The 25200-nt window shown below is 46.3% G+C and overlaps 1 protein-coding gene across 1 annotated transcript in view; it reads right to left on the bottom strand.

The window, feature by feature from the left end:
- The window catches only part of Dnah6 (dynein axonemal heavy chain 6), a 152846-nt gene that overhangs the window by 86262 nt on the left and 41384 nt on the right, over window positions 1–25200 (bottom strand). The window contains exons 17-32 of the mRNA XM_051202998.1: window positions 24202–24345; window positions 22397–22609; window positions 21402–21494; window positions 19511–19630; window positions 18443–18623; window positions 17690–17786; window positions 16485–16704; window positions 15197–15361; window positions 15000–15110; window positions 9836–9961; window positions 9591–9746; window positions 8329–8490; window positions 5391–5528; window positions 4590–4757; window positions 1587–1735; window positions 1062–1169 (exon numbers count right to left, since the gene is read on the bottom strand). Of these exons, the coding sequence (XP_051058955.1) occupies window positions 1062–1169; window positions 1587–1735; window positions 4590–4757; window positions 5391–5528; window positions 8329–8490; window positions 9591–9746; window positions 9836–9961; window positions 15000–15110; window positions 15197–15361; window positions 16485–16704; window positions 17690–17786; window positions 18443–18623; window positions 19511–19630; window positions 21402–21494; window positions 22397–22609; window positions 24202–24345 (2351 nt within the window). The remainder of the gene's footprint in view (window positions 1–1061; window positions 1170–1586; window positions 1736–4589; window positions 4758–5390; window positions 5529–8328; window positions 8491–9590; window positions 9747–9835; window positions 9962–14999; window positions 15111–15196; window positions 15362–16484; window positions 16705–17689; window positions 17787–18442; window positions 18624–19510; window positions 19631–21401; window positions 21495–22396; window positions 22610–24201; window positions 24346–25200) is intronic.

Raw genomic sequence — 25200 nt, 5'->3', positions numbered from 1 at the left:
CCCCTCCACGCCCTCTGCTCAGCCGTTGCCTCCAGGTTCCTGCCCTGTTTGAGTTCATGCCCTTACTTCCTTTGATGCTGAACACTGACATGAACGTGTAAGCCAAATGAACCCTTCCTCCCCCCAACTTGCTGTTTGGTCATGGTGTTTTGTCACAGCAACGATAACCTAACTAAGACAGGCGGGAAACCGTTGCAGCATGACTGTGCGGAGGGAATGGGTGGAAAGGAAAGGCTGGGCTGTGTGTCCCTGTCTGCCGTAGACACAGAAGTTCCCAAACTTACAAACTAGGAAATGGCACGAGCGCAGTATGAAGTGTGGAGAGAAAAGCAAATTAAACAGAGGCACTGAGAATTGGTGGCCTGGGGGAGGGGGAGGGGAGAAGCGCTGCTTCCTGTAAGACTAATTCATACGCTATTTTATCATGTACGCACTCAGCTCGGAGAAACATAAAATTAAATGCATTAAAAAGAAATTATTAAAATGGTTGCATTCGTGTTAAATTCCAAGCCTGACTTGTTTTTCACACTAGACATTCCTCTAAGATCAGGAATTTGACAATTTGTTGTAAAATGACGCAATTTGGTGACCGATATTTAAAAAAAAAAAAAAAGGTGATTAGAATAGTATATTAACTTTGGTTCGTTTGTTCTAAATAGGGGTTATTTCCTTCTCTCTCTGTCTCTATTGTTTTTGTTTGTTTGGTTGGTTGTTTGAGACAGAATTTCTCTGTGTAACAGCCCTGGCTGTCCTGGAACTCTGTAGACCAGGCCGGTCTGAAACTCACAGAGATCCACCTGCCTCTGCCCACTGAGCACTGGGATTAAAGGCGTGCGCCACCGCCCAGCCTCATTTCCTTTTCTTTGCTGTTGGTCTTTTGGGATAAGGTCTCATGTTGCCCAGTCTGATCTTCCTGCCCCCTCCCAAGAGGTGGTCGGCCCCGGTTACCTGTGGCTGTGCTTCTTAAAGGGATGCATCTATGTCCAGAAGAGACAAGGAATGCCAGAAGGCCCGGGGAGCAGCACCCTTTCCCTCTACCCCCGGGAGCCCTGAGAACTTACCTGAACAGGAGAGCATCGTCTGTTAAGAATTTCGGCAGATTGGAGTCTCGCAGAGCTCTGATCAGGACCACGTCTTCACTTAGGTCTGGGTTCTCTCTTTTTAGGGATCTAAATCCAAGAGAGTCATTAAGGCGGCAATGAGAGAATGTAAGACAGAATGGAATGTTCTAGATCTGTGGGTCAGGGACTCGGCTGAGATTCCAGCCAGAGCTGTGTCTTCCCGTGTGTGTTGATTCGCCTCTATCACAGCACAGGGACAAGTCCTTCATTGCTAGGAGGCCGTGAGGAGAGTGCTGGAGACAGATTTTAAATACCCTCCCCTGTCTCTCCCTGCAATTAGCTTCCCAGTTCCCAAACACTGCTGGCTAGTGAGCCCCAGGTATCTGCCTGTCTCTGCCTCCTCAGCACTGGGATTGCAAGCATGCAGCATCACGCTTGGCTTTCTTACGCGGCTTCTGAGGATGGAACTCGCAATGGCCTGGCCAGCGCTTTAGTGACTGCGCTATCTCCCTTTGGGTTTCTTACCCAGCCATGACCAGTACAGACTTGACAGCTCTCATGCCGAAGTCATAGTGATCCTGCTGGGAGAGCTGCTCACTGCAGAGCTTGTACATCTGCGTCATCTTTCTCGCCAGTATTTTACTGGATTCAAATCCTTCAGAATACAGAATCACCTGGGAGAGAAAACAGAAGGTAGCGTTTACGTAGTCTTGCCTTCGACATACGAGTCTTATATGGATGAACTTGACCTGTACCCTAGATGTCACATCTTTATATTGCTTACTGAGGAGACCACGATTGAAGAGTGTGGTAGTAACGTGACCAGCTGCCTGACACTCGCGCGCCGTACCCTCAAACTGTCCAAGCCTTCCTTCCTTCAGCTGCTTCTGTCAGACACTTTGTAATAGCACCGAGAAAAGTAAGGGATGTAATGAGAAGGGCTTTCTGTGCCCCGGGGACAGTGACAGGTAGCGTACTGTCCATCTCTGCAGATAGTGATGGGACCTTGGTGACGCTTGGTTTGAGGAGCAGCCGTGTCCGGAGTTTAAAAGTGTTCACACAGAGGTTGAATGGCGGCGTGAACTCTGAACATAAAAGCAAGAATGATGCTTCTTCAGGCTGAGGAGAGCTACTCTGGTGAGACAGAATTACTCTTTGCCCCCTTTAGCCAAGGTAACCTAAGCAAAGGTTTGCAGCCCCTCCCCATAACAGAAAGCTGCTGTCTTTATTTATATTTGTGTGTGTGTGACAGAGAGAGAGAGAGAGAGAGAGAGAAAGAGAGGGAGAGAGGGAGAGAGAGAGGGAGAGAGAAGGAGAGAGAGAGGGAGAGAGAGAGGGAGAGAGAGAGGAAGGGAGAGAGAGAGGGGGAGAGAGAGAGAGAGAGAGGGAGAGAGAGAGAGGGAGAGAGAGAGAGGGAGAGAGAGAGGGAGAGAGGGAGCGCGTGCGTATTCCCCAGCCCTGGGGGCAAAGGCAGAAGGAAGGGGCTTGTGTTAGGGATGCACTCCCTGCCGTGCTAGCTGCTGGCCAGCTTTGCGAGGCCAGAAAGTGAACCGCCTCGCTTTCCCTACTTGGAGTCTCCAGTGCTCTTATTATGAAGTGAGGGTATTTGTCCCAATGAAAAGCATTTGCTGATGAGAAAACCCTGACTGTCCATCTGGGACAACAACAGGAAGTGTGCCCAGAAGACTGGACTTGGAAACCCCTCCAATTCAGGACTGAGCAGCAGCACAATGGGCAGAGTGGGAGGTGTGAGCGGGCAGAAGTGAGAGCAAAGGGCTGCTTGCCTGAACTGCCCGCCACAGTGCCTGCCCTGGGCCCTGTCCGCAGGAGACAAGGACACCCCTGATCGCTTCGAGCACTATGCTAACTCGGGTTCAAGTTCCTCTAGGCCTGGTCTGGTCTAGTCTTAATCAATTCCTTTTACTTCGGGTGGGAGATTCTTGAATAATTCAAAGGGATGTATTAGCCGCGGGAGTGACCGGTGCTTTCCGAGAAATTCCAGTCTAAAAGGGGAAGTGTCCGTCGATACGAAATGCTGCACAGGGCTCAAGGGAGCTTTTGGCGTCCTGAAAGGAAGCCCTGTGTTTTGATATTGGCGCCAGACAGATGAATCTCTGTGCAAATATTTGCTCATATTGGGATGAGCGGTGTGCGCTTCATTGTACATAAAGCATACCTCATTAGAAGTGCTCTGAGAAACACAGGTAAAACTTACACACGCGGAGTCTTGGCTAGGATGAAAGAACAAAGCCTTCAAATAAAAGCATGCCTTGACAGATGTAGGAACAATCATAATAATTTATTAATCACTGTTTTTAAACTGTTACAGATTACAAATGAACTTCCTTCCTCATAACTGAGTGATTATTAACATTGAGTGATTAATACAGCTTTGACTTAACATTACTTCTTCCTAATTTTGTCTCTCTCTCTCTCTCTCTTTTTTTTTTTTTGAGATAAAGTCTCACTGTATTACCCAAGCTGGTTTTGAACTCACAGTAATGCTTCTGTCTCAGCTTTCTGAGTAATGGGATTACAGGCATGAGGCACCAGGCTGAGCTCCAATACTTCTTGACTCTAATTAAATTTATATCCAAAGAGAAATGAGGATAATGCTGCCTTTTTAGAACAAGTCCTGGCACTTTAACTCCTAGAGATGAACTGATTAAACCCCAGTAAATGGGTTAATTAAATACACTGATTCATCCCATGTTTACAAGTCTGCTATATTCTATAAACCATTTGGGGAGAATTCTGGATGTTAGCAGTAAGACCGAAAATCAAACAATAGTGCAGAATGCGACATTCTCTGTTTGCTGGAATTTACACTAAGGGTGAGTGATAATGAACCGCCATTGCTTGGGTGCTTAGAAAGATGTGGAGGCTGAATTGTCAACTTGTCACAATCTAGAATGGCCTGGGAAGGGAGTTTTCTGTTTGTTTGCTTTCTGTTTTGGTTTTTTTTTTTGAGACAGGGTTTCTCTGTATTGCTTTGGAGCCTGTCCTGGAACTTGCTCAGTAGACCAGGCTGGCCTTGATTGAAATCACAGAGATCCCCCTGCCTCTGCCTCCTGAGTGCTGGGATTAAAAGGCATGTGCCATCAATGCCCAGCTAAAAAGAGAGTCTTAATGACGGATTGCTTACATCAGGTTGGCCTGTGGTTATGTCTGTGGGGGATTGTTTTTGTTGCTGAGGGGCAAGTCCTGTCCATTGTGGGCAGTACTACTCCCTAGGCTTGGGTCCTAGCAAGAACACATTCATTCCTCTCTGTTTTTGGCTGTGGATGTGACTAGCTCCTGTACGTTCCTGCCCACCCTTTCCTTCTTATTGGCTTTGATGGACTATAATCTGGAATTAAGAGGCAAAATAAATCCTTTTTTTCTCCTAAGTTGCTTTTGGCCAAGGCATTTTATTACAGTAACAAAAAGGAAACTAGGAAATAAAAGAAGTCTCTGTCTTGAGAGAATTAGATGGCAAATAAGATAAACCGTGCTTAAAACCTTGCCTCGTTGTAGTCTGAAGCTCACCTCTGCAATCAACGCGTAATTTGGAACCATCATAGCAAACGGTCTGAACAGGGCTTTCAGGTTGTCTGGCAGTTCCGTTCTGCCGGCGTAGCCAGGGTTCATGGTGATGAAAGCTGCACAGGTCATAACGAGCTTGATTTCCCGTCCCTCAAACATGAATCTGGAGAGCTGTTCCAAGCAAAGGTGTAGTAAATGAGTCCTTCTCTGAGAGTTTGTGAATCCGTTCACACAATCACTTCTTGAATTAGAATTTCCCCTAAGCAGCGGCCAAGCAGAGCCCCCCCCCCAGTCCCCTGTGGACTCCTTGGGCTTCTTAGGTTTTCTCTCCTATTTTCCCACCGTCACTAGGCTGACCCTGGATGCCACCAAGAAAGTTAGGGGACCCAGAAAACAAGGCACTAAAGAAACATCCGGTAAGTAAATCTCAAAAGCAAGGAGAAGAAAAGTGAGGAAGAAAATGTGTGTGTGCGTGTGTCTGCGTCTATGTACGCTGTGTGTATGCTTGTGCGTATGAATGTATGTGTACATGCGTGTGCATGTGTGCCTGTGTATTTTGGGGGTGGCAAGAAGGGCTTCCTGAGCTCAGGTGCTAGTTCTCATAGTCTCTGTATGCCCAGGGACTAGCACAGGGACTTTGCTCCTTCATTTTGCTTAGACCGGGACTTCGCATACCCAAGTAATCATTGTTACGGCGGCATTTACTGATTACACCGAAACTGTGTCTTCCCTAAGGCACTGCTTGCTGAATTCATGACCGGTCTGAGAAAGCTACATCAACAGCCGGCCACCCCCACGTCTCACCTTTGCGGCTTTGGCGTTCCTAATGGTGATGAGTTGCTGGGCGATGACTGACAAGACTTCAATGTCAATTCGATTGAATTCATCAAAGCAGCACCAGGCCCCGGACTGTGCCAGGCCACTGAAGAAACGGCCCATCATCTGAAACGCAAGCAGGGCAGGTCAGCTTCAGGTGCATTGTCGATCTCCTCCGTTGTACACAATCAGGAGCTAAGACACTAAAGATAAAGGCGGCCGTTTGTGCAGTGTTGTTGCTACTGGTATTCTAAGGGCGGCAAACGTTATATACCCAAAGCAAGCACATTTCTATAAGAGGACATAATACCCTTTTGCTTCTCTTCAAGTGGTCTGGATCTGATTTTCCTCTTAAACAGAAAATGGTAACGTGTAACATATCTCCTTGGAGAATTTTATTCATAACCTCCACTTATCTGTGGCAAATATAGGTTCTCAGAAAGTGTAATTCATGGAAGAGACAAACGAGAGTTTTAAGGAGGCCTTGGGGAATTTCACCAGCGGGAATCTCTGTTATCTCTGTAGAGTGCCCACTGTGGCAGGCAGTGCAGGAGCACTCCCAAGGAGCACTCCCAAGGAGCACTCCCAAGCAGAGACACTGATGCACTGGGAGTGGGTCTTGATTTATTCTTTTAAAACAGAAACAATTTATTTTTATGTTATATGTTTGAGGATCTTGTCTGCACGCGTGTGTGCGTGTGTGTGTGTGTGCGCGCGCGTGTGTGTCTTCATTTGTGTGTCCACACTCATACCCGTTCCCCTTTGACAAAATCATGATGTAAAGGGGAAAATAACTCAGGAAGAAAGTTTGGGGGGGAAGTTGCCAGAAGATGGAAACGGATGGTATAACAGGGAAGTGAAGCCCGAGGTAGAAAAAGGCAGAGGCACTCTTCCGTGGGGCCTTTAAGAATTGCCAAACCCAGCATCAGGACGTGCAGGACCATTCGTGGTTCAGCTATTGGCCTTTTCCTCTCCTCTTCTACGTGGGAGACACAGAGTTGTCTTCCCCCACCGATTAAGTCAATCAGTTAACTTTCCCCCACCAAATTAAAAGGCCAGGGCCTCATTTGTAGACAAAGGAGGTCTATTTAGGGGAGACATTATGAGATTGTGGGAGAGAAGGACATTGGGAGTGGGGCCAGGAAAGCAGAGACGAGGAAGGAAGATTCCAGACCACCCAATTCAGTCATTGACGCTCAGTAATAATGAAAGGTGGTTCTACTCGGGAGGGAAAATGGCTGAAATGAGAACACATAGAAGGAAAATCCTCAGCTACCATCCGACAACGTGTACTGCTTGCTCCGTGGCCAGACTTTCTGTGGAGGAGTCTGCTCTCCATTCACACTATAGCCTCAAAGAGCCCAGCTTACACTCTGGGGAAACAAGCTCCCCACATAGACAACTTAGTCCTCTGTTCGTGCGTGTGAGCCGCGAAGTCAACCAGCAGCTGTGAGGGTGAAAACAGGCGAGCATGAGAAGAAGGGATGAGATGAGCGAGCAACCGGGGAGGAAATGAAGATTGTTTAGGAGACGGGCGAGTGTCTGAAATAATTTCAGTGGACTCCTCCGAGAGACTTGAGAGGAAATTGCATTCTCGCAATACGCTACGAACGCTGGCACAGGTAAGTCTTTGAAAACTAAAAGCACCATGCTCAACAGTAGCAAAACGTAACATGTGCTGAACAGCAGAATGGGGGGAACTAGAGCTCAGGCTGGCATCACGGAGCAAGGAATTTTCCTAAGGAGATGCCTGTATCTCTGGCACATATGAAGATGTTCACATGATATTCACGTGTGTGCAATTTAACAGAAGTAAGAAAGACGTTCCTTTTGATTTTTGATTTAAGTTCTTTGCTGAAACATTTCTCCTTGAGAACATGCCTACACAAATGACCCTCTCATTTTGTCACTCTTGGCCAAGGAGGACTGTGGGAGTTTGAAATCCAGTTCTCACATGGGTTGTCTGTATCAAAGCTCAGTAGATGCTAAGGGCAGCCTGGCCTTACCCAAACCATATCTTACTATGATACACTGGTTCAGAATGCAAAACTTTCATCCTGTCTAACAGAGGAGTGGTCCCAATTTAAGAAAGGGTGCTTTGACAGGCTGTAGTGATGCACAATTTTATTCCCAGTATTTGAGAGGCAGAGGCAGGCAGTTCTCTGTGAGTTTGAGGCCAGTCTGGTCTACACAGTGAGTTCCAGGACAGCTAGGGCTACATAAAGAAACCCTATCTTGAAAAACAAAAACAAACAAAAAAAGAATGCTTCTAGTGACCCACTGATTAACAAATGTTTTTGTAAGTTAGGTAGATTTTTAGGTGTGTGTATGTGTGGCTATGTGTGTGTGTGGCTCTGTGTGTGTGGGTCTGCATACATGCACACACATATGCAGGTGACTGCAGGGGCCGGATAAGGTCTAGGATCCCCCAGAGTTACATTTACAAGTGGCTGTGAGCTTTGTCACATGGGTTGTCGGAGCTGAACTCAGGTCCTCTGCAATAGTAGTATACAGTTTTAACTATTGAGCCATTTTTCCAGCCCCTTTCGATGCAAGTGAAGGAGAGGGCAAAGCCTAGGAGCCAAGGCACACAGGGACATACCTATAATCAAGCACAATCGCATGCATTACTTGTCCCAACAAGGGAGGACACACATTTGGTGACGTGAACCCTGTGATCCCCGAGGGAACCATGGGTCGCTGTAGAACATGAGGAAAGGGGTTGTTATAGGGGTGGGCTTGGCCCAGGAGATTTCAGCAGATGGCCAAGCCCACCCCATGCCGCCTCGCTCCGTTCGCCCCATTTCAGTCCCACTGCCTTTTCTACTGGCCGCCGCCGTCTCTCCTTGCTTTAGGTCATTTGTAAACGGAGAAGGCTGATGAGAGTGTTTAATACATGTATGCAGATTACAAACTGCAGCCGCACCTTGTAGTCCAAACCGTCAGAGCAGTTGAACACCACACACTGGATGGCGAGAGCTTTTGCTAGGTCCTTGGTGGTCTCTGTTTTCCCAGTGCCAGCAGGCCCGGCAGGTGCGCCTCCCAGGTCAAGCTGCAAAGCCCCCATGAGGCAAAGGTAGCAACGATCCTGAAGAAATCAAGCAATCGTCATTATTGAAAGGAAATGGCTTTATTTACAAATTCATAGGACTAATTCGTTTTACTTAATAGAAGTGTGTGTGCTCACATGTGTGTGGGATATTCACATAGGGGTGTGTGTGTGTGTGCTCACATGTGTGTGGGATATTCACGTAGGTGTGTGTGTGTGTGCTCACATGTGTGTGGGATATTCACATAGGGGTGTGTGTGCTCACATGTGTGTGGGATATTCACATAGGGGTGTGTGTGTGCTCACATGTGTGTGGGATATTCACATAGGGGTGTGTGTGTGTGTGCTCACGTGTGTGTGGGATATTCACGTAGGGGTGTGTGTGTGTGCTCACGTGTGTGTGGGATATTCACGTAGGTGTGTGTGTGTGTGCTCACGTGTGTGTGGGATATTCACATAGGGGTGTGTGTGTGTTCACATGTGTGTGGGATATTCACATAAGGGTGTGTGTGTGTGCTCACATGTGTGTGGGATATTCACATAAGGGTGTGTGTATGTGCATGCTCACATGTGTGTGGGATATTCACATAGGGGTGTGTGTGTTCACATGTGTGTGGGATATTCACATAGGGGTGTGTGTGTGTGCTCACATGTGTGTGGGATATTCACGTAGGTGTGTGTGTGTGCGTGCTCACATGTGTGTGGGATATTCACGTAGGTGTGTGTGTGTGCTCACATGTGTGTGGGATTCATGTAGGGTGTGCATGTATACATCAGGTCAACACCGGGTGCCTTCCTCAGTCACTCTGCACTTCATTGCTTGAGACAGGGTCTCCCACGGTCTGGTTAGGCTGGTAACCAGTGATCTGCAGGGGTCTTCCTGTCTCAGTCTTCCCAACATTGTTGTTACAGCGCATGCTCCCGTGCCCAACTTTTTATATGGGTGCTAGGGATCTGAACTCAAGTCTTCATGCTTGCATGGCAAGCACTTTCTAGAACGAAACATCTCTCTGGCCCTGAAAAATTCTAACTAAAATATACCCATGGGCCCAGACACAAAAACCAAACAATCAAGTCTTTGTTTTACAACGGAGAGTACTTTCCACTCCACCCTGATGGAAAGGTAACCAGGGACGCACTGTGAGAGGAGTGATAACCAGTCTTGGGCATGCTCCCAAATACTCATAGCCATAGGTGTACTGAGAGAGCGCCATTCTAGCCACACAGTTATCCAGGTCTAGATCCCAATAATAGCGCAGTTGTCTCTGCCAGTCAAAGGAGTCGGCTGTGTTGACCTACATCGGCGGTAGAAACGGTGGAAGTGTTAGACACACGAACGGAGATCACAGATTGCCATGCCACTCTCCACCAGTGAAACATTTACCTTGGTTTGAACCAGCTCAGTAACTATATCTCTTGCATGCACATCAATGGTAATCAATGCGGTTATGATGTTTCTGTGTAACTTGGGAAGAGAGCCTCGGACTATTGCAGCCAGGGCGTTTAATCTCTACAAGTGAAAGCATTGTCACAGTGAATTTTCAACATCAGCTTGCAACGTGCATTTTCATTATTAAATTTAAAGTAGATATATGTTAAGAAGAATCCATCTAATTAGAAAACTTTATAATTCAGTGACAAAATACTACAACATCTTATTTAATTTCCATAAGGCTTCTATGAAGCATAGATTATCCTGACACCATTTTTGCACTTAAGTAAACTGATAATCAGAGAGGGTCAATAACTGGATGGCTGTCACACAGTTATGAAATAGTAAAATTAGACTTGAGTGGACATTTGCTTCTTGAAAGCCCCTGATACATATGAAGTCTCTGGGGGTAGAATGTTCTACCTAGAAATTCACCAGATATGGTTGGTGGTCCACACTTTTAATCCCAGCACTCAAAGACAAAAGCTGGCAACTGTTAATGAGTTTGGGGTTATCTTGACCTAAACAGAGTTCTAGGTCATCCTGGTGATGCTGCTTCTCATTTGTAAGGGTAGTTTTCCAATAATAGTAATAGTAATAGTAATAGTAATAGTAATAGTAATAATAATAATAAAGAAAATAGCATAAAAGAAAGCATACATGTTAAAGGACAGCATTAAAATTGAAGAATTGAAAAGTTACTAAAGAGAGGACATAAAATCTCACTTTTAAAAATGGCAGAAAGCTTTCAGGTGCCTGATGCTCAGTGAATTTGATGTGAGACTATGTCTTCTAGTAATGTCACCAGCTACGCTCATGCAGTCTTACCTACATGACTGCCATAACATGAGCATGGTAAAAATGGACATGTTAATGTGAACTATGGAAAGAACATGATGACGCAACACTTCACAAAGAACAAAAGACAACTAAGGAACATTGAAAGGGGAAATTAATCTCCCACAGAAAGAGTATAGCATTTTGATTATCCAGTATGAAATTGTCAGCACTGACAACATACATACAAGACACTGCTTCTATCTACTTCTCTGGTCTTGTTTCCTGTTTATTTTATTTTAATAAAAGAAATAGCATGTTTTGGTTCTATGAACACTGATTTGAGGACTTTGTGCAGTTTTTATTGACTTCTAGAGATCTGAATTAGTAAGGTATGATGGCCTCAGACTATTATTTTCTCCAACGCCCACCCTCAGTGATGATCTGCCTCTGGGTTCCCTTTTTCTCCTTCTAGGTATTTTTGTCATCCTCTGATAGCAGAATTCAATATATAGCAGAGAGAAATCTTTTCTGTACTTGAAGAGCAACTATGAAGGATAAAAGCACACCTTTTGATGCATTAGTTGTAAGAAATAAAAAGGAAGCATTCCTTCCAGTACATAGCACCATATGCTAAGTCAATAAATATCATGGGAGCACAAGTTAAATTATTCCTGTACATACCTGTGATGAATATTAAGCACAGATCTCATTAAAACTATTCTGCATCAAGGACTCATATATATATTTGTGGAATGATTTGCCAAAAAATAAATTTTGTGTAATTCATTTATTAGGACACGGTTTAATTACTTGGTCAATTAGAAGCACATCAGAAAAACAGACAGTGTCTACAAAGTGAACAATGAAGGTAGTAGTGGCGCCTATTGCATGAGTGACGATGCTACATTGCCATTGCCATTGCCATTGGTAAGAAATTAGGTGAAGCAAGAGAGAGGAGGCTATTTCTGTCCCTATACTTGAAAAATAATTAAAATTGCAAGTATGAATATTATTGAAATGACAAAATAAATTTACACTTTGAAAAAAAAAAAGTAAGAAAATAGCAGAGCTTTTAACCAGGCCAATGACTAAATAAATGCAAATATTTTAGTTCCCCATTTACCCCAAACTGTCACATCTTTATCAAAGTTCAATGGTGCCTCTTGGGAGTAAAGGGTTTATTTCCACTTATAAGTTACAGGCTGTCATCCAGGGAGGCCGGGGTGGGAACTCAAGGTAGGAACTGAGGCAGAGGCCATGGAGGGATGCTGCTTTACTGGTTTGTTCTCCATCGCTTGCTCAGCTTGCTTTCTTGTATACTAGGATCACCTGTGCAAGGATGGTACCACCTACAGTGGGCAGATCCCTCCCACATCAATCACTAATCAAGAAAGCTCCCACAGACGTGCTCACAAGTCAGTCTTACAGAGGCAATTTCTCAACCGAGGCTCACTCTTCTTGGGTATCTCCAACTCTCCAGTGTGGGTCAAGGTGACAAAAACCAAAACCGAAAAACCCAGCACAGACGGTAAATAAGGGTTGCGTGTTCAGCCTTAAGTAAGACACTGATAGCACCCTCTCTAAGGCTCAAGGGGGCATACTAGAACAGGGGGCATGGAAGAACCAGACCATGGGGAGGAGGTCTCAGAAGTGTGGACGTCAGGGCGTGGCACAGTCATTACATGACCTCATAGCAGCTGCAGGCGGCTGACAGGCCTGCACAAGGCTGGGCCTGTCAATAGCCAGTCATGCATCAAGGAGGGGCTCATGGGGGCTTACCCCTCCTTGCGGAACTATTGGCTACTGATGATGCCTCAGAGGAAGGTCAGTCATGGCCTTTTGGTGTAACTACTGGTGGGCCCACCAGGTTCCAATGAACTTTCCCAAACCTGTGGCCACACAGGTGGTCCTGGTGAAAAGTCGGTGGATCACAAAACAAAACAAAACAAAGGACAGGAATGTGAGGAAGGGACCTCCAAAAAGTGTGCTGGAGATAAAAATGTCAGGGACACATGAGAGAGGGTAGGGCGATCGCACTATGTACATGTATGAAATTGTCAAAGGACAAATAGTAAACACACACACACACACACACAATGTGACATCATCTCAAACCTATTATCAAAAAACAAAAAGATGACTGGTACTAGCAAGGGCAAGTGGCTAGAGATCACACTGCTGATAGGAATATGTTATTGGGACTTATGGATGGGACATGGTACGGAGGTTTCTCAAAAAAAAATGCAACTACCATTTGATTGAGTAAGTCTATTTCTGAGCATCTATATCAAGAATTGAAATGAGGATCTTAAAGAGCATTATTTACCACAGTGAGCATGAAGAAACAGCCTAAAACCCATCGGTGGAAAAAGAAAATGTGTCCTGTACACACAACGGACTAGAATTCAGCCTGAAAAGGAAGGGAATTCTGTCACAGGGGACAGCATGAATGAAATGGGTGGACCCTGGGTGGGCAGCAAGTTAAATAAAATAAGCCAGTTACAGGAACGAGGAGTCTGTTGTCATCAGACTCATATAAACACAAGCGCGGTGGTTGCCAGGGCTGGGGCTGCGGAGTATTGCTGGACAGTTAGGTAAGATGAATAGGTTCTGGAGTTCTGGTGCACAACACTGTGCCCCTTGCTAGAAATACCGTACTGTGCATTTACAGCATTTTTCATTGTGTGTGCGCATGCGTGTGAAGTCTCTCATCTATGCAGAAGCCAGAGGAGGACAGAGAATGCCTTCCCGAGTTGCACTGAATTGGAGGCGCGTCTCACTGAAACGGAAGTTTGCTGTTTACGGGAGGCTGGCTAGCTCCCCCATAAGTTCCTAGGATCCACTTTGCCTCACAACTCTGTGGTTTGAGGCATGCATGGCAATGCTGGCTTCACTTAAGAATCTTTAATAGAAATGTAAATTTCTGTGAGAGGCATCCTAGCTGGAATGGTGACCTTGATCATATTGCTGTGATAAAAAAAACGTCATGATCAAGGCAATCAAGAAGGAAGTGCTTATCTGGGCTTACAACCCCAGAGGGGTAAAAACGAGTTCTGGATGGCAGAGCAGAGGTAGAGCAGGGAGCCAGGGGCTCTCGTCATCAGTTCGAAAGCACAAAACAGGCAGATCACATTAGGAATAGCGGGAGGCTTTGAAACCCCAAAGCCCGCCCCCAGTGACATACTTCCCCCAACAAGGCCTCCTCTCCTAAGCCTCTCATCTCCCAAGCCTCCCCAGATAGTGCCATCAACTGGGGAACAAGTATTCAAATACCGAAACTATGTGGGATAGCTCATTCAATCCACCACGCTAATCCTAGTAAACACAATTATGTCTTTACATATACAGTGCTCTGTCTGCATTGTTATGAGTAGGTCCCCCCTCCCCCCCCGCCTGGGCCCACTGCCATGCCTGCCCCAAATAACACACAGACACCCTGTATTAGATATAATTCTGTTGGCCAGTTACTTGTTTCATATCGGCTAGCTCTGTCTTAAGTAGTAACCCATTTCTATTAATCTAAGTATTTCCATGTGGTCTCATCTTACCGGAGAGTGGGCCCAGACCTCTGTTCTCTAGTCTCCCCATGCTGACTCCTCCTCACTACTTCCTCCAGTCCTCCTTGTCTCCTCGTCCCGCCTATCTTGCTTTTCTATTGGCCAGCAGTGCTTTATTCATTAACCAATACAAGAAACATATTTACAGAGTGACATCTCCCATCACTGTATGTCTGCCTTCAGGCTAGAAGAGGGTACCAGGTCTCATTATAGATAGTTGTGAGCCACCGAGTGGTTGCTGGGAATTGAACTTAAGACCTCTGGAGGAGCACTCAGTGCTCTTAACCTCTGAGCCATCTCTCCAGCCCCTCTACCCCAATTATGTCTAAACATTTGTAAATCATTATGTTTTCCTCCTAAATCGCTTTTCCTTCTAGGAAATACAAACACTAAATAAGCATTAAAGGAGTGTCCCTAAGAAAAACCGAACTCAATGATTTCGGTAAGAATGCCGAAGCTTTTGAAGTCATGTCAGCACACTGGAACTTCTGAAACAAAGTGACTTTGCATTAACTATGATAAAAGCCGTGGGGACCTAGGCCAGGTGGTGGCGGCGGCGACAGAGCACACCTTTAATCTCGGGAGGCAGAGGCAGGTGGATCTCTGTGAGTTTAAGGCCAGCCTGGTCTACAGAGCGAGTCCCAGAGCAGCCAAGGTTACACAGAGAAACCCTGTCTTGGAAAAACTCAAAACAAAACAATCCTCCCACAAAGCCCATGGGGGCAGTATTGCCAGTTTGCGTGGCAACATGTACTAAGCCTCTCTGATAAAGAACTCACCTCAAAATTGACTTTTTCAAATTCTTCCAGGGCCTCTAAGTGACTGCCTTCACACTCTAAGCACTCAGTCAGATCCCGACACCACATAATCTGAGAAATGGTCAGGATCACCTGCAATGAAACGCCCCCCACCCCTAAGCATGTGCTGTGTGGCACCAGAGCAGGCTCCCGAGGGGGACGCTTAACAAGAGCATTACTTGGGAAGGGTGACCGGACGTCACCCACTCTGTCCTGGGTTTCCCCTGGTAGTCAGCGATGGCGGCTTTGCACAGGCGGCGGAGAGATGTGAACATGGCTTCCTCCACCTTACCCAGCCACTCTTCCACATTGCCTCTCGCCTTGAGGCCTTTCCCCAGGCCAACCTGTGAGGCAATTAGGATGAGAACGTGTCTTAGCGGGACTGCTGAGCTGTCCACGCGCTCATTTCTCACACAGATCTCACACTCACACAGACCTCACACTCACACAGATCTCACACTCACACAGACCTCACACTCACACAGATCTCACACTCACACAGACCTCACACTCACACAGATCTCACACTCACACAGACCTCACACTCACACAGATCTCACACTCACACAGACCTCACATTCACACAGACCTCACACTCACACAGACCTCACACTCACACAGACCTCACACACACACAGACCTCACACTCACACAGACCTCACACTCACACAGATCTCACACTCACACAGACCTCACACTCACACAGATCTCACACTCACACAGACCTCACATTCACACAGACCTCACACTCACACAGACCTCACACTCACACAGACCTCACACACACACAGACCTCACACTCACACAGACCTCACACTCACACAGACCTCACACTCACACAGACCTCACACTCACACAGACCTCACACTCACACAGATCTCACACTCACACAGACCTCACACTCACACAGATCTCACACTCACACAGACCTCACATTCACACAGACCTCACACTCACACAGACCTCACACTCACACAGACCTCACACACACACAGACCTCACACTCACACAGACCTCACACTCACAGATCTCAATGGGTGCCACATGAAGTCATTTTCATAAAGTAACAGTTGCAAGTCCCTGTCGTCCTGCTAGTAGGTGCTATTACTCATACTGTCTCGTGGATGTGATTAGAGGGCCATAGGCCTTGATCCAGGCGGCCTGGCAAGGCCCTGGAGCTCTGGGCCAGGAGCTGCCCTCTTTGCAGAGCTGTCTAAAACGTGACTGCCTCTCCCCACTTCACTCCCCAAACAGACCACTGCCATTATTCTGGCAACTTCTAGTTGCTTGACTTCTCTATCAGGTAGCTAGTTGTTTGAGGGTAAGGGTTTATCTCAGCTGTTCTCGAAACTGCTGGGCTAGTGGGGTCCCTGGCAAAGCCCAAGGTGAGAGTGAGCAGCCTCGGCCCCAGTCCCAGGCACACGGTCAAGTTTATCTGTGAGAAACTATTAAACCAAAGCACCTCACCCGCTCTCCCTCAGGTGACAGCATTGCCAGAATGTCGTTGGTGAAGACCTTTTCTGGCTCAGTATCGATGCCAGGGATTTTCCCTTCTGTGGGCGGCATGAGTGCAAACTCGAGCTTTGAAATGGAGTCGAAGCATTTCCTTAGATGAGGCTGCACGGCTTGTGGGTTTCGAGTCTGGGCCAAGATCTCCAGGAGCTCATCGTTTGACAGGAAGTAAAACCTGCAGAGTTGAAGAGACGCTTTAATGCAGAGCATGACTTGATGTTGACGGCCGGCCTTGGGTAGACACAAGAGGTAAGATCCTGCCTCATCTGCTCCTAGGCACTGATGACCTGGGCCTCTAGTCACACTTGCTCTGGGTCTGGGGGCAGGTCACATGTCTCTAAGGAAGTTCTTGTAAAGGTTAATGATGATGTGTCTCAAACACCTAGGCCCAGTAGCTAGAATAGAAAGGATTATTCTATTCAATTCTATGCCATTGGTCTGCTTGCCGGTTACTTGGCTTTGAGCTTTAGTGAAGATGCCATAGAGCATGTTAATTATTGAAGAGCCCATAGACAGATGGGTGGTTGTGGCGCCCTTCCTTCCTTGGTCCTGTGACACCATACCAATCAAAAGGCAGCACATGGTGCCACAAAAAGTGGCAGAACATTATTCTGCCAACATGCCATTTCCAACCTTAACATGGCCGTACTTAGGTAGACCCGAGACATCTTGTATGTGTTTCCATATCATTTTGTGCAAAATGGGTAAAGAGTGAGCTTGTCTGTTCCTGAGCAAACTTAGGCCCAAGTAATGCAAGTGTGTATTAAGAATGCAGTTATTTCAGTCTCTGGTCTGAATCTCTAGACTACCACATCATGCCAACACTGCAAAGTGAGTTATCTGGCCTCTCAGGGACTCATGGTGAGGGGGGGAGGGGAGAGACTCGGGGGCCCCAACTAAATGCAGGGAATAGAAGAGTTAAAGCCGGAAAGGCTGCAGAGCTGAGGGTGGGGAGATGGAGGGAATGTTCTGTGGGTTCCCTGTGCCCTCGTTCCCCTCAGGCCTGGGCGTCTCCGAGAGCTTGGTGTTTGTCCCGCAAGTCTGAGGCAAGGAATCCGTGTCTCCTCTCCAGTTCTCTGATGTTTGGAGGATGTAATCATCATCTCCAATTGATCTACAGTCTACAACAAAATGCCTTAGGTTGTTTCTTCTTAACTTACCTTGGAAAGATAACTCTCTTTGACTCTAAGTATGCCTCCAGACACTTCTGAATTTGGTCAAGTAAAGCATTATTGTTTTGAAAAGTCTCCAGAAGCCCTATTGGTTGAAAAAAAAATGTTGGCCATATTGTATTAAAATAGGGAATATAATTTTAAATGAAAGTAAAAGGTGTTGACATTTTAAAGCTCTTGTTTTGTTTGGTAGAATATTAAATAATAAATGGAAGTTTTGGCTAAGAAGCTTCATTCTTTAAAACTTTTCCCTTTTCATGTATGTGATGTGTATGACTGTGCATGTATGAGTGTATGCATGCACGTTTGTGGGGGGCACATGTATGCACGCATGTGAGCTCATGCACATGTGGGTATTCAAGGCCTGGCGTCTGCAGCAAGAATCTTCCTTGATGGATCATCTTCCCTCCTTTTTTGAGGCAGGGTCTCTCAGCCAGTCTTGCTCAGCTCCCTTTGGGCATCTCCCATCTCTGCCTTCAGTTAGTCATTATCCTTGGCTGGATTACATGTGAGCATCATCCTTCACCTTGTTACTTCAATTGCAATAAGTGGTAGAGTTTTAATTCATTCTAATAAAAGTCTATGACTTTTTTTTGTAATTCTACCTATGATGGAAGAGTCTGAACAGAATTAACTTGGGTTCTAAAATCACAAACTGAACTATAAGCCAAGTGCTCAGATCAAGTTGAGTCTGGGACATGAGTTTTAGAGGTAACACAATGTTTGTTTTGAAGTCCCCACCTGGCTGAGTAGCAGCTCGGAGCGCGTTAGGCAGCCGGTTCACCTTCCTCATGATTTCCTTCCATGACTTGTCCACCTGAAGGAACATCTTGGCTTCTGCAGGCAGCTGCCTCTGAATATCTGGGGCATTAAAGATGCTCTCTAGATAGAGCCAGTTTCTCTGACAGTTCAGCCACTCTTCCTGGAGAAAAACAAGGGGACTATCAAAGTGTAACCTCCAAACCCATCTTTCTTTGGGGAGCTGCTCACATCTGCCTTGGGTCCTTTGAAATAAAATTTCTTAGAAGAGCCAAAGATTCAGTCCAACTTGATTCCACCCCACTTTCCACTGACGGTAATTACAACGAGTCAGCTGTGTAGAAAGCCGGAGGGGTCCCACAAAACATGGTTAAACTGTGTAGAGGACACATTCTATTGTGGGACCAGCTGCTTTCTGACAGAAATCTGAAGGGTACGGTGGGCAACTGTTCAGGATGGCTCCCAAATATATACAAGCAGAACCTAGAGCCCCTAGAGCCATTCGGGGAAGGAGAAAGTCTTAATGAGGAATTATCCAGCTCCTGATATCTTCTTTGTGGCTTTGAGATCCCCTAAGCAGAGGGAGCCAGCACAAGCCAGTCTCACTTCCTGATCGCACGGCTGTGAGACTCCACATGTACTTAACTGACAAATACGCTGACCAATAAAGGTGTAACTTGTTGAATTTTGTGGCCTTTTGTTTTATGTCAAAATGATTTCACAGTGATGATAAAAGTGACAGCAGGATGAATAATGATGTAACCAACCGGATGCATGCAACATGTCAACAATTAAACCCTACATTTCTAAATTACATAGAAACAACAGTGTGTGTGTGTGTGCATGCATGTGTGCGTGTGTGTGCATGTGTGTGCATGCATGCGTGTGTGTGTGTGTGTGTGTGTGTGTGTGTGTGTGTTGGGGAGCAAACCCACGCTGGGCAAGCCTTCTCTCTAGACTGAGACATCCCTAGCCCCACAGAATCAATATTTCCAAGGTCCTCGTGGCCCTCCACCTCGGAGTCTAGGAGTTGAAGTTGCCCTTACTCACCAGGGTTTGATTAAATAAGGAAAGTTGTTTCTGCCAGTCATCCACCCGAGACTTCAGGGGGCCCACATACCGTGATGAGGCGATGGTCGCAATGTTGATGGTACTGTCATCAAGAAGGACCTTCAGAGAGAGGGGGCCAAACACAGGCCGAACCATGTATCCTTGAACAAATAATGTAACCCTACCTACTGCTTCTTACCCAGCCACTGCCAAGCTTGGCCTTTTCATTGTGTTTACAAACCTCAGAGGTCACAGGGGGACACTTAACTAAGAGACTTGTGTGTATGTGCACGTGTGTGTGTGTGTGTGTGTGTGTGTGTGTGTGTGTGTGTGTGTACTCCTGTGCATGCACATGAATGCACTTACATTTGGAGGCCAGAGGCTAACCTAGGGTGATGTTCCTCCATAGCCATCCACTTTGCCTTTCGAGACAGGGTCTCTTCCTGGGACCCAGGGCTCTCTGATTTGACTAGACTGTCTGGCCAGTGAGCTCCAGAGGGCCCCCTGTCTCTGACTTGGTGCTAGGATTATAATCACACATCACTTCCCTGCCCCACCCCAGCTTTTTACATGGGTGTTGGGACTTGAACTCAGGTCTTCGTGTTTGTATGGCAGGTGTTTTACTGACTGAGCCGTCTCTAAGCCCGTGCTCCTGTAATCATTAATGGCACAAGTGTTCTTACTTAGTTTAGTGCTCTTCTCTTGCTGGAAGTATTAGGCAGCTGCCATCATCTTAACACGCTTTGGTTACCCTGCTAGGCTTTCATCTCTCAAAAAGCCCTGTGCTTGCGAAGTTAGCCTCTGTTCAATGACTGATCATTTTCTCTTAAATTATCTCCAGGAAGATGAAGCTGAATGCACTAGAGGAAGTATTCATCCCACCTCCCTCCCCACTGCTCCTCCCGAACAACAGCATCGCTCGTAGAACACGTGAGTTTAAAAAAGTAGCTGCTGGCCTAGAAAACTGAGCTGTTTGCTGCAGCTCCGTCAACTGGCTCTGCTGGGTCCTGCCACCTGCTGCAGAGCGACGTCTGATTTCGCCCTCCTCACCAACAACCTCATTTCCATCTCTGCCTTGCACACACACTCAGGCTATGGCTTTGCCTTTTAAGTTGGGCCATAGGTCCAATTCCCTTTGCTAAGCAAGTGGACCTTTAGATTTTAAAAGCGCTAAGGATGCGGGTTAGAATTTATCCACCTAAACAAATAAAAGTGAGTTTATCGTCTTAGCCTGCTGCACACATGAACTGCTCACTCATATTACTTTGCTGTGTTGAAACACTTTGAAGTTCCCTACTCCTTTCTGTCATCTCCCATCCTCAAGGTCGGTTGTCCTGGATGATCTAGGAGACTCTCCTATCATTTCACTCATAACAGGACTGTAATTGCTACCCATGCGCATGTGCGTGCACGCACGCATGCACACACACACACACACACACGCATGAACAAAGGTGCTCACAAGCGCACGCGCGCACGCACGCACACACACACACACACCATTTTATTACTTGGTTAAGTATCCATGAATAAGCATTGGTGTCAATTATTCACATCTTGGTTTCAAATTAGCCTTTCCTTAGTTCAATTCTACTTAACCTTTCACACACACTTTAAAAGGTATGGTCAGGACTTTTATCATAAAATCACCCCCCCTCTGGGTCCCCCTCCCTCTTCCACGTCCCTTCCTCGCCCCCTCTCCCTTCTTTCCTTCTTTATTTTGAGGCAGAGTCTCACTATCTATCCCTGGCTAGCCTAGAACTTGCTATGCAGCCTGGGCTGGCCTTGAACTTACAGCAATCCTCCTGCCATTTTCTCCCAAAAGTTGAGACCACAGGCAAGTGCCACCATGCCTGGTCTGCCACAGACTTCCCTTAACCCAGTTCCATACCTGAATGTCATCTGTGCCACCCAGGATAAATACATCCTTAGAGTCACGGTGAGGGAGAATGACAAATTCAGTTGTTTTCCAAGAGTCTTCCACCTTAGAAAGAGCTCGAGCATTAGGACACGTAAACTTGAGTGTGTCTAGACACACAATAAAGGCACATGGAATGAAGTAGGAGAAAACCGTTACCACCCCGCCTTCCTCCTCACGGCCCCTGAAACTCTCAAGAGCCTTTTCTTGGTCAGAAGCCACTGCTTTTCTTGGTTTCGTCTGACTGTTATTAATACAATCGAAGGGCTGCTGATAATAATGTGCATCTTACTCTTTTCATGGAAGGAAAATGTTCTTTGTATTTAGACATCTCGCACATAGACACACATTGTTTGGCTAAGAAGACTGTGTTGTAAGTACAAAAGTCTCCTTGGTGCAGTTTAAGGTAGTTAGCTCAGACTAGCCTTCCCCAGGGTTTCAGAAAATAACATTTTTTTTTTCTGTAAAAAAAAAAAAAAAAAAAAAAATCTCTGGCATTCAGTTTTGTTTTGTTTTGTTTTGTTTTTTATAAAAGCCAGCACATAGCCAACCTTGTTGCTGTCAAGTTCTGGTTGGGCTATAGACTGAATACATAGTAAGTACCAAGTGGCTCGTGCAAGGGACACAGAGGATGCTGCTTGTGCTGTTGAAAACTTCATCCAGATAGCACAGGTATCAGTGACCTTTGTGTTGTATCTGGAAACCTTCACATGCTATGGCTTGTGTGTGTATACATAATTGTGTTTACATGTGTAGACTATGTCTATAGGGACATGTGTATGTGGAGGTCAAATGTCAGCTGCAGATGTCCTTGATTGATTGATTGTTTTAGTCTTTCATTGGGCTGGAACTTCCTAAGTAGGCTAAGCTGGCTGGCCCAAGCCCCAGGGATCCATCCATCTCCCTCCTTTTCCCTGGTGCTGAAATGTAAGGGACAAGCCACCACCCCTGGCTCTTCCCTGGTTTACCTTCTTAAGGATTGTCTCTAAGGCAGCTTCCCCAGAGGCCTGGCCAGATATGTCCTGGATTTCTTGACCAAAATCAAAGACATGTAGTTCAGACAGCCTCTCTAGGGTCAGGGGGATTTCAACGTCCACTAGTAGGGCATCGACAGTTTGCTCAATCGCTGCCCAGTGTCGAGCCTTCAGAGTTGGGTTCCTCAAGTCAATGATGACAGGAAGCTGGGAAACAAACATTCAGGGCCGTTGTATTTTCAATTGTAGAAAGTGTAATGTGTGCAAGCCTGTCATACCCCAGCATGGATGGGGAGCGGCTCGTGAAGCCCCATCATTAGTTGAGTAGGGGCAATGGAAGCAGCTGGCTCATGGGAGCAGGCCTTATCGTTTTCTTAAGGGATGTGGCCCAGAATAGTTTGCCGGGTGCTGCATTGGATGCTCGCAGAACCACGAACGTACTGGTGGCACTTACCAGACTCAGTGTGTGCGAAGGAGTGCATGAGGTGGGGGGCAATGTGGGGAATCGGGGAGATTGGGGGCAATGTGGGGAATTGGGGAGAAGTTGGAGCAATGTGAGGAATCAGGGGAGGATGGAGGGGAGGAATGATGGGTGGAATTAATCAAAAGAATGTACACGGTTTCGGTTTATAAACACAGAGACATGAAAACCGCACCCCTTGTATCTGTGGAGAAGAAAATTCAGGAGGACAATGCAAATTAAGGAATTTAAGACTGCAGGGCACCGAGTTTCAGGGCGGGGCTGACTAATTCAAAATTTTGGGAAAACTGGCAGTCACTTGTTTCTCTGAAGACCCGAAGAGAGGGCAGGAATGGAGTGCCTCACCGAGCAGAGAAGATCATGAAGGGGGTGTGTGCCTCTTCCACCCAGCTATCATTTGTCAGACAAAAATAATGCAGTATAGAATGGAAAGCTCCCGCAAACTGATTCTCATTGAGCCCAACAAAAAAAAAAAGAAGGGTGTGGCTCTAGGAGTAAGGAACTGAAAACACAGCTCCTGGGACCCAGCATACGTGAGAAATCGTAGGCGTCATTAGAAAATAAGAGATCTGAGGTGCTGTGAGGCAAACTACAGCAGCATCGTATTTCAAAGCCAGCCCTCCTCCTAACTGGAGTTAATGTGGTATGGCAAACAAAAAGGTAAACAGAGGAATGACCACATACACCAGAAGTCACTCACTGTGGCAGATGTTTGTGTTCCCACAACAACGAAACAACAGAAGGAAAAGGCACTCAGCAAAGCAAAATGACCACAGAACACACTGGAAGGTCAACAGTGACCAGAATCTGGAGATGTCACGTACTGGGCGGGGGGGGGGGGCATTTAAATTAACTGCCATGAATTTATCAGAGGTCTCAATGAAGAGGGAGCCGGCAGGCCAGAGCCTGTTCCCACCGAGGAGTCCTGTCCGCCCCGTTTACCTGTTTTGAGGACTGGCTTGGCTGCAATGTAAGCTTTCAAATGAGCCCTGTACATGCTCTACCTGGCTTCCCTGACTTTTTCCACACCAATACATCTGGACAATGTGTGGCACAATAGGGTAAACGGGCATGGATGTTTGTGCCAGGCAAACCTGCTTGTTGCCTGCGTGCTGAGGGCATCAGCATCCTAACATCAGCTTCCCTGTCTCTTAGTGGACACCGGGTGCCTCTTCTGATCACCACACTCGCTCGATTGATCGCACAACTTTGCCAGTTGTTGAGACGAACAAATTGGACTGTTACTCCCCCTCACCTGCCAACCCCCTCAATCCTTTTTCCAGGGCATCTGAGCTCCGTTCTGAGATGATTCCCTTACCTTTTCTTTCATTTTCTCCACTCTCTGTTTGAGCTGGGGCACCACATTGTTGGGGGGCAAGCCCTTTTCCAATTGCGTCACAAATTTAGCATATTTGGTGACTTGGTTGTTTAGGGCTTCTGGATCCAAGCAGTCAAATTTGGACTGTCGGGGAAAAGTTAAAACACATGTTAAAAGTCATGCTTGTAGGAGTATAAAAGTTTTACTTAATTGGAATTTTTCTGGCATTCAAATTTTTTTTGCTTTTTAAATTATTATTACTTAATATTTTTTCTTATTTTACATATCAATCCCAGTTCCCTCTCCCCCATCCTCCCATGCCTCCCACCGACCCCCCCATCCCATCTCCCATCCACTCCCCAGAGAGGGTGAGGCCTTCCATGAGGGATCATCAAAATCTGTCAACTCATTTGGGGTGGGGCCCTGGCCCTCCCCTCCATGGGGAATGTGCTCCCAAAGTCTGTTTGTGCACTAGGGATATATCCTGGTTCCGCTCTGGCATTCAAAATTGTAAACCAAATCAAGTCTGGAGGCTTGGAAACAGCTGTTTCTAATGTCAACTGCCAATTCTTTCCATAGCCTTATGTCCCTCACCATCAAGTGCCACACTGTGACCCTTGAGGGTCAATGCTTACAGAAATTTTAAGGAGAAAACTGGCTGACTTTGTTACTTTTAACAAATGCTTTTTAATAATACTCATGTAAAGATGTATTTTTAAAACATGCGTATCTCTATATTTTTAGTTACACGGATATAAAGGACATATAGTTTTTGGCCTGTTAGTCACGTGGACTGAGGGCAACAGAAAATTTGTAACCCTGTGGTTTCTTATTTCCTCTAGATTCCACATGTCCCTTCTGTCTCCTAATTGGTCTCCTTGCAGATTTCATGGGAGGGGCACATTGTTCTCTGGAAGCCACCACTCTAACCGCTATGGTGTAAGAGGCTTCTCTAAGTCATTGACAAATGAGTCCCAGGAGAAAGTGTGAAATTCTCTC

This window comes from Phodopus roborovskii, unplaced genomic scaffold (genome assembly GCF_943737965.1).
Source record: "Phodopus roborovskii unplaced genomic scaffold, PHOROB, whole genome shotgun sequence".
NCBI classification, from domain to species: Eukaryota; Metazoa; Chordata; class Mammalia; order Rodentia; family Cricetidae; genus Phodopus; species Phodopus roborovskii.
The sequence above is the reverse complement of the archived record's forward strand: the minus strand, read 5'-3'. Positions and strand labels throughout refer to the sequence as shown.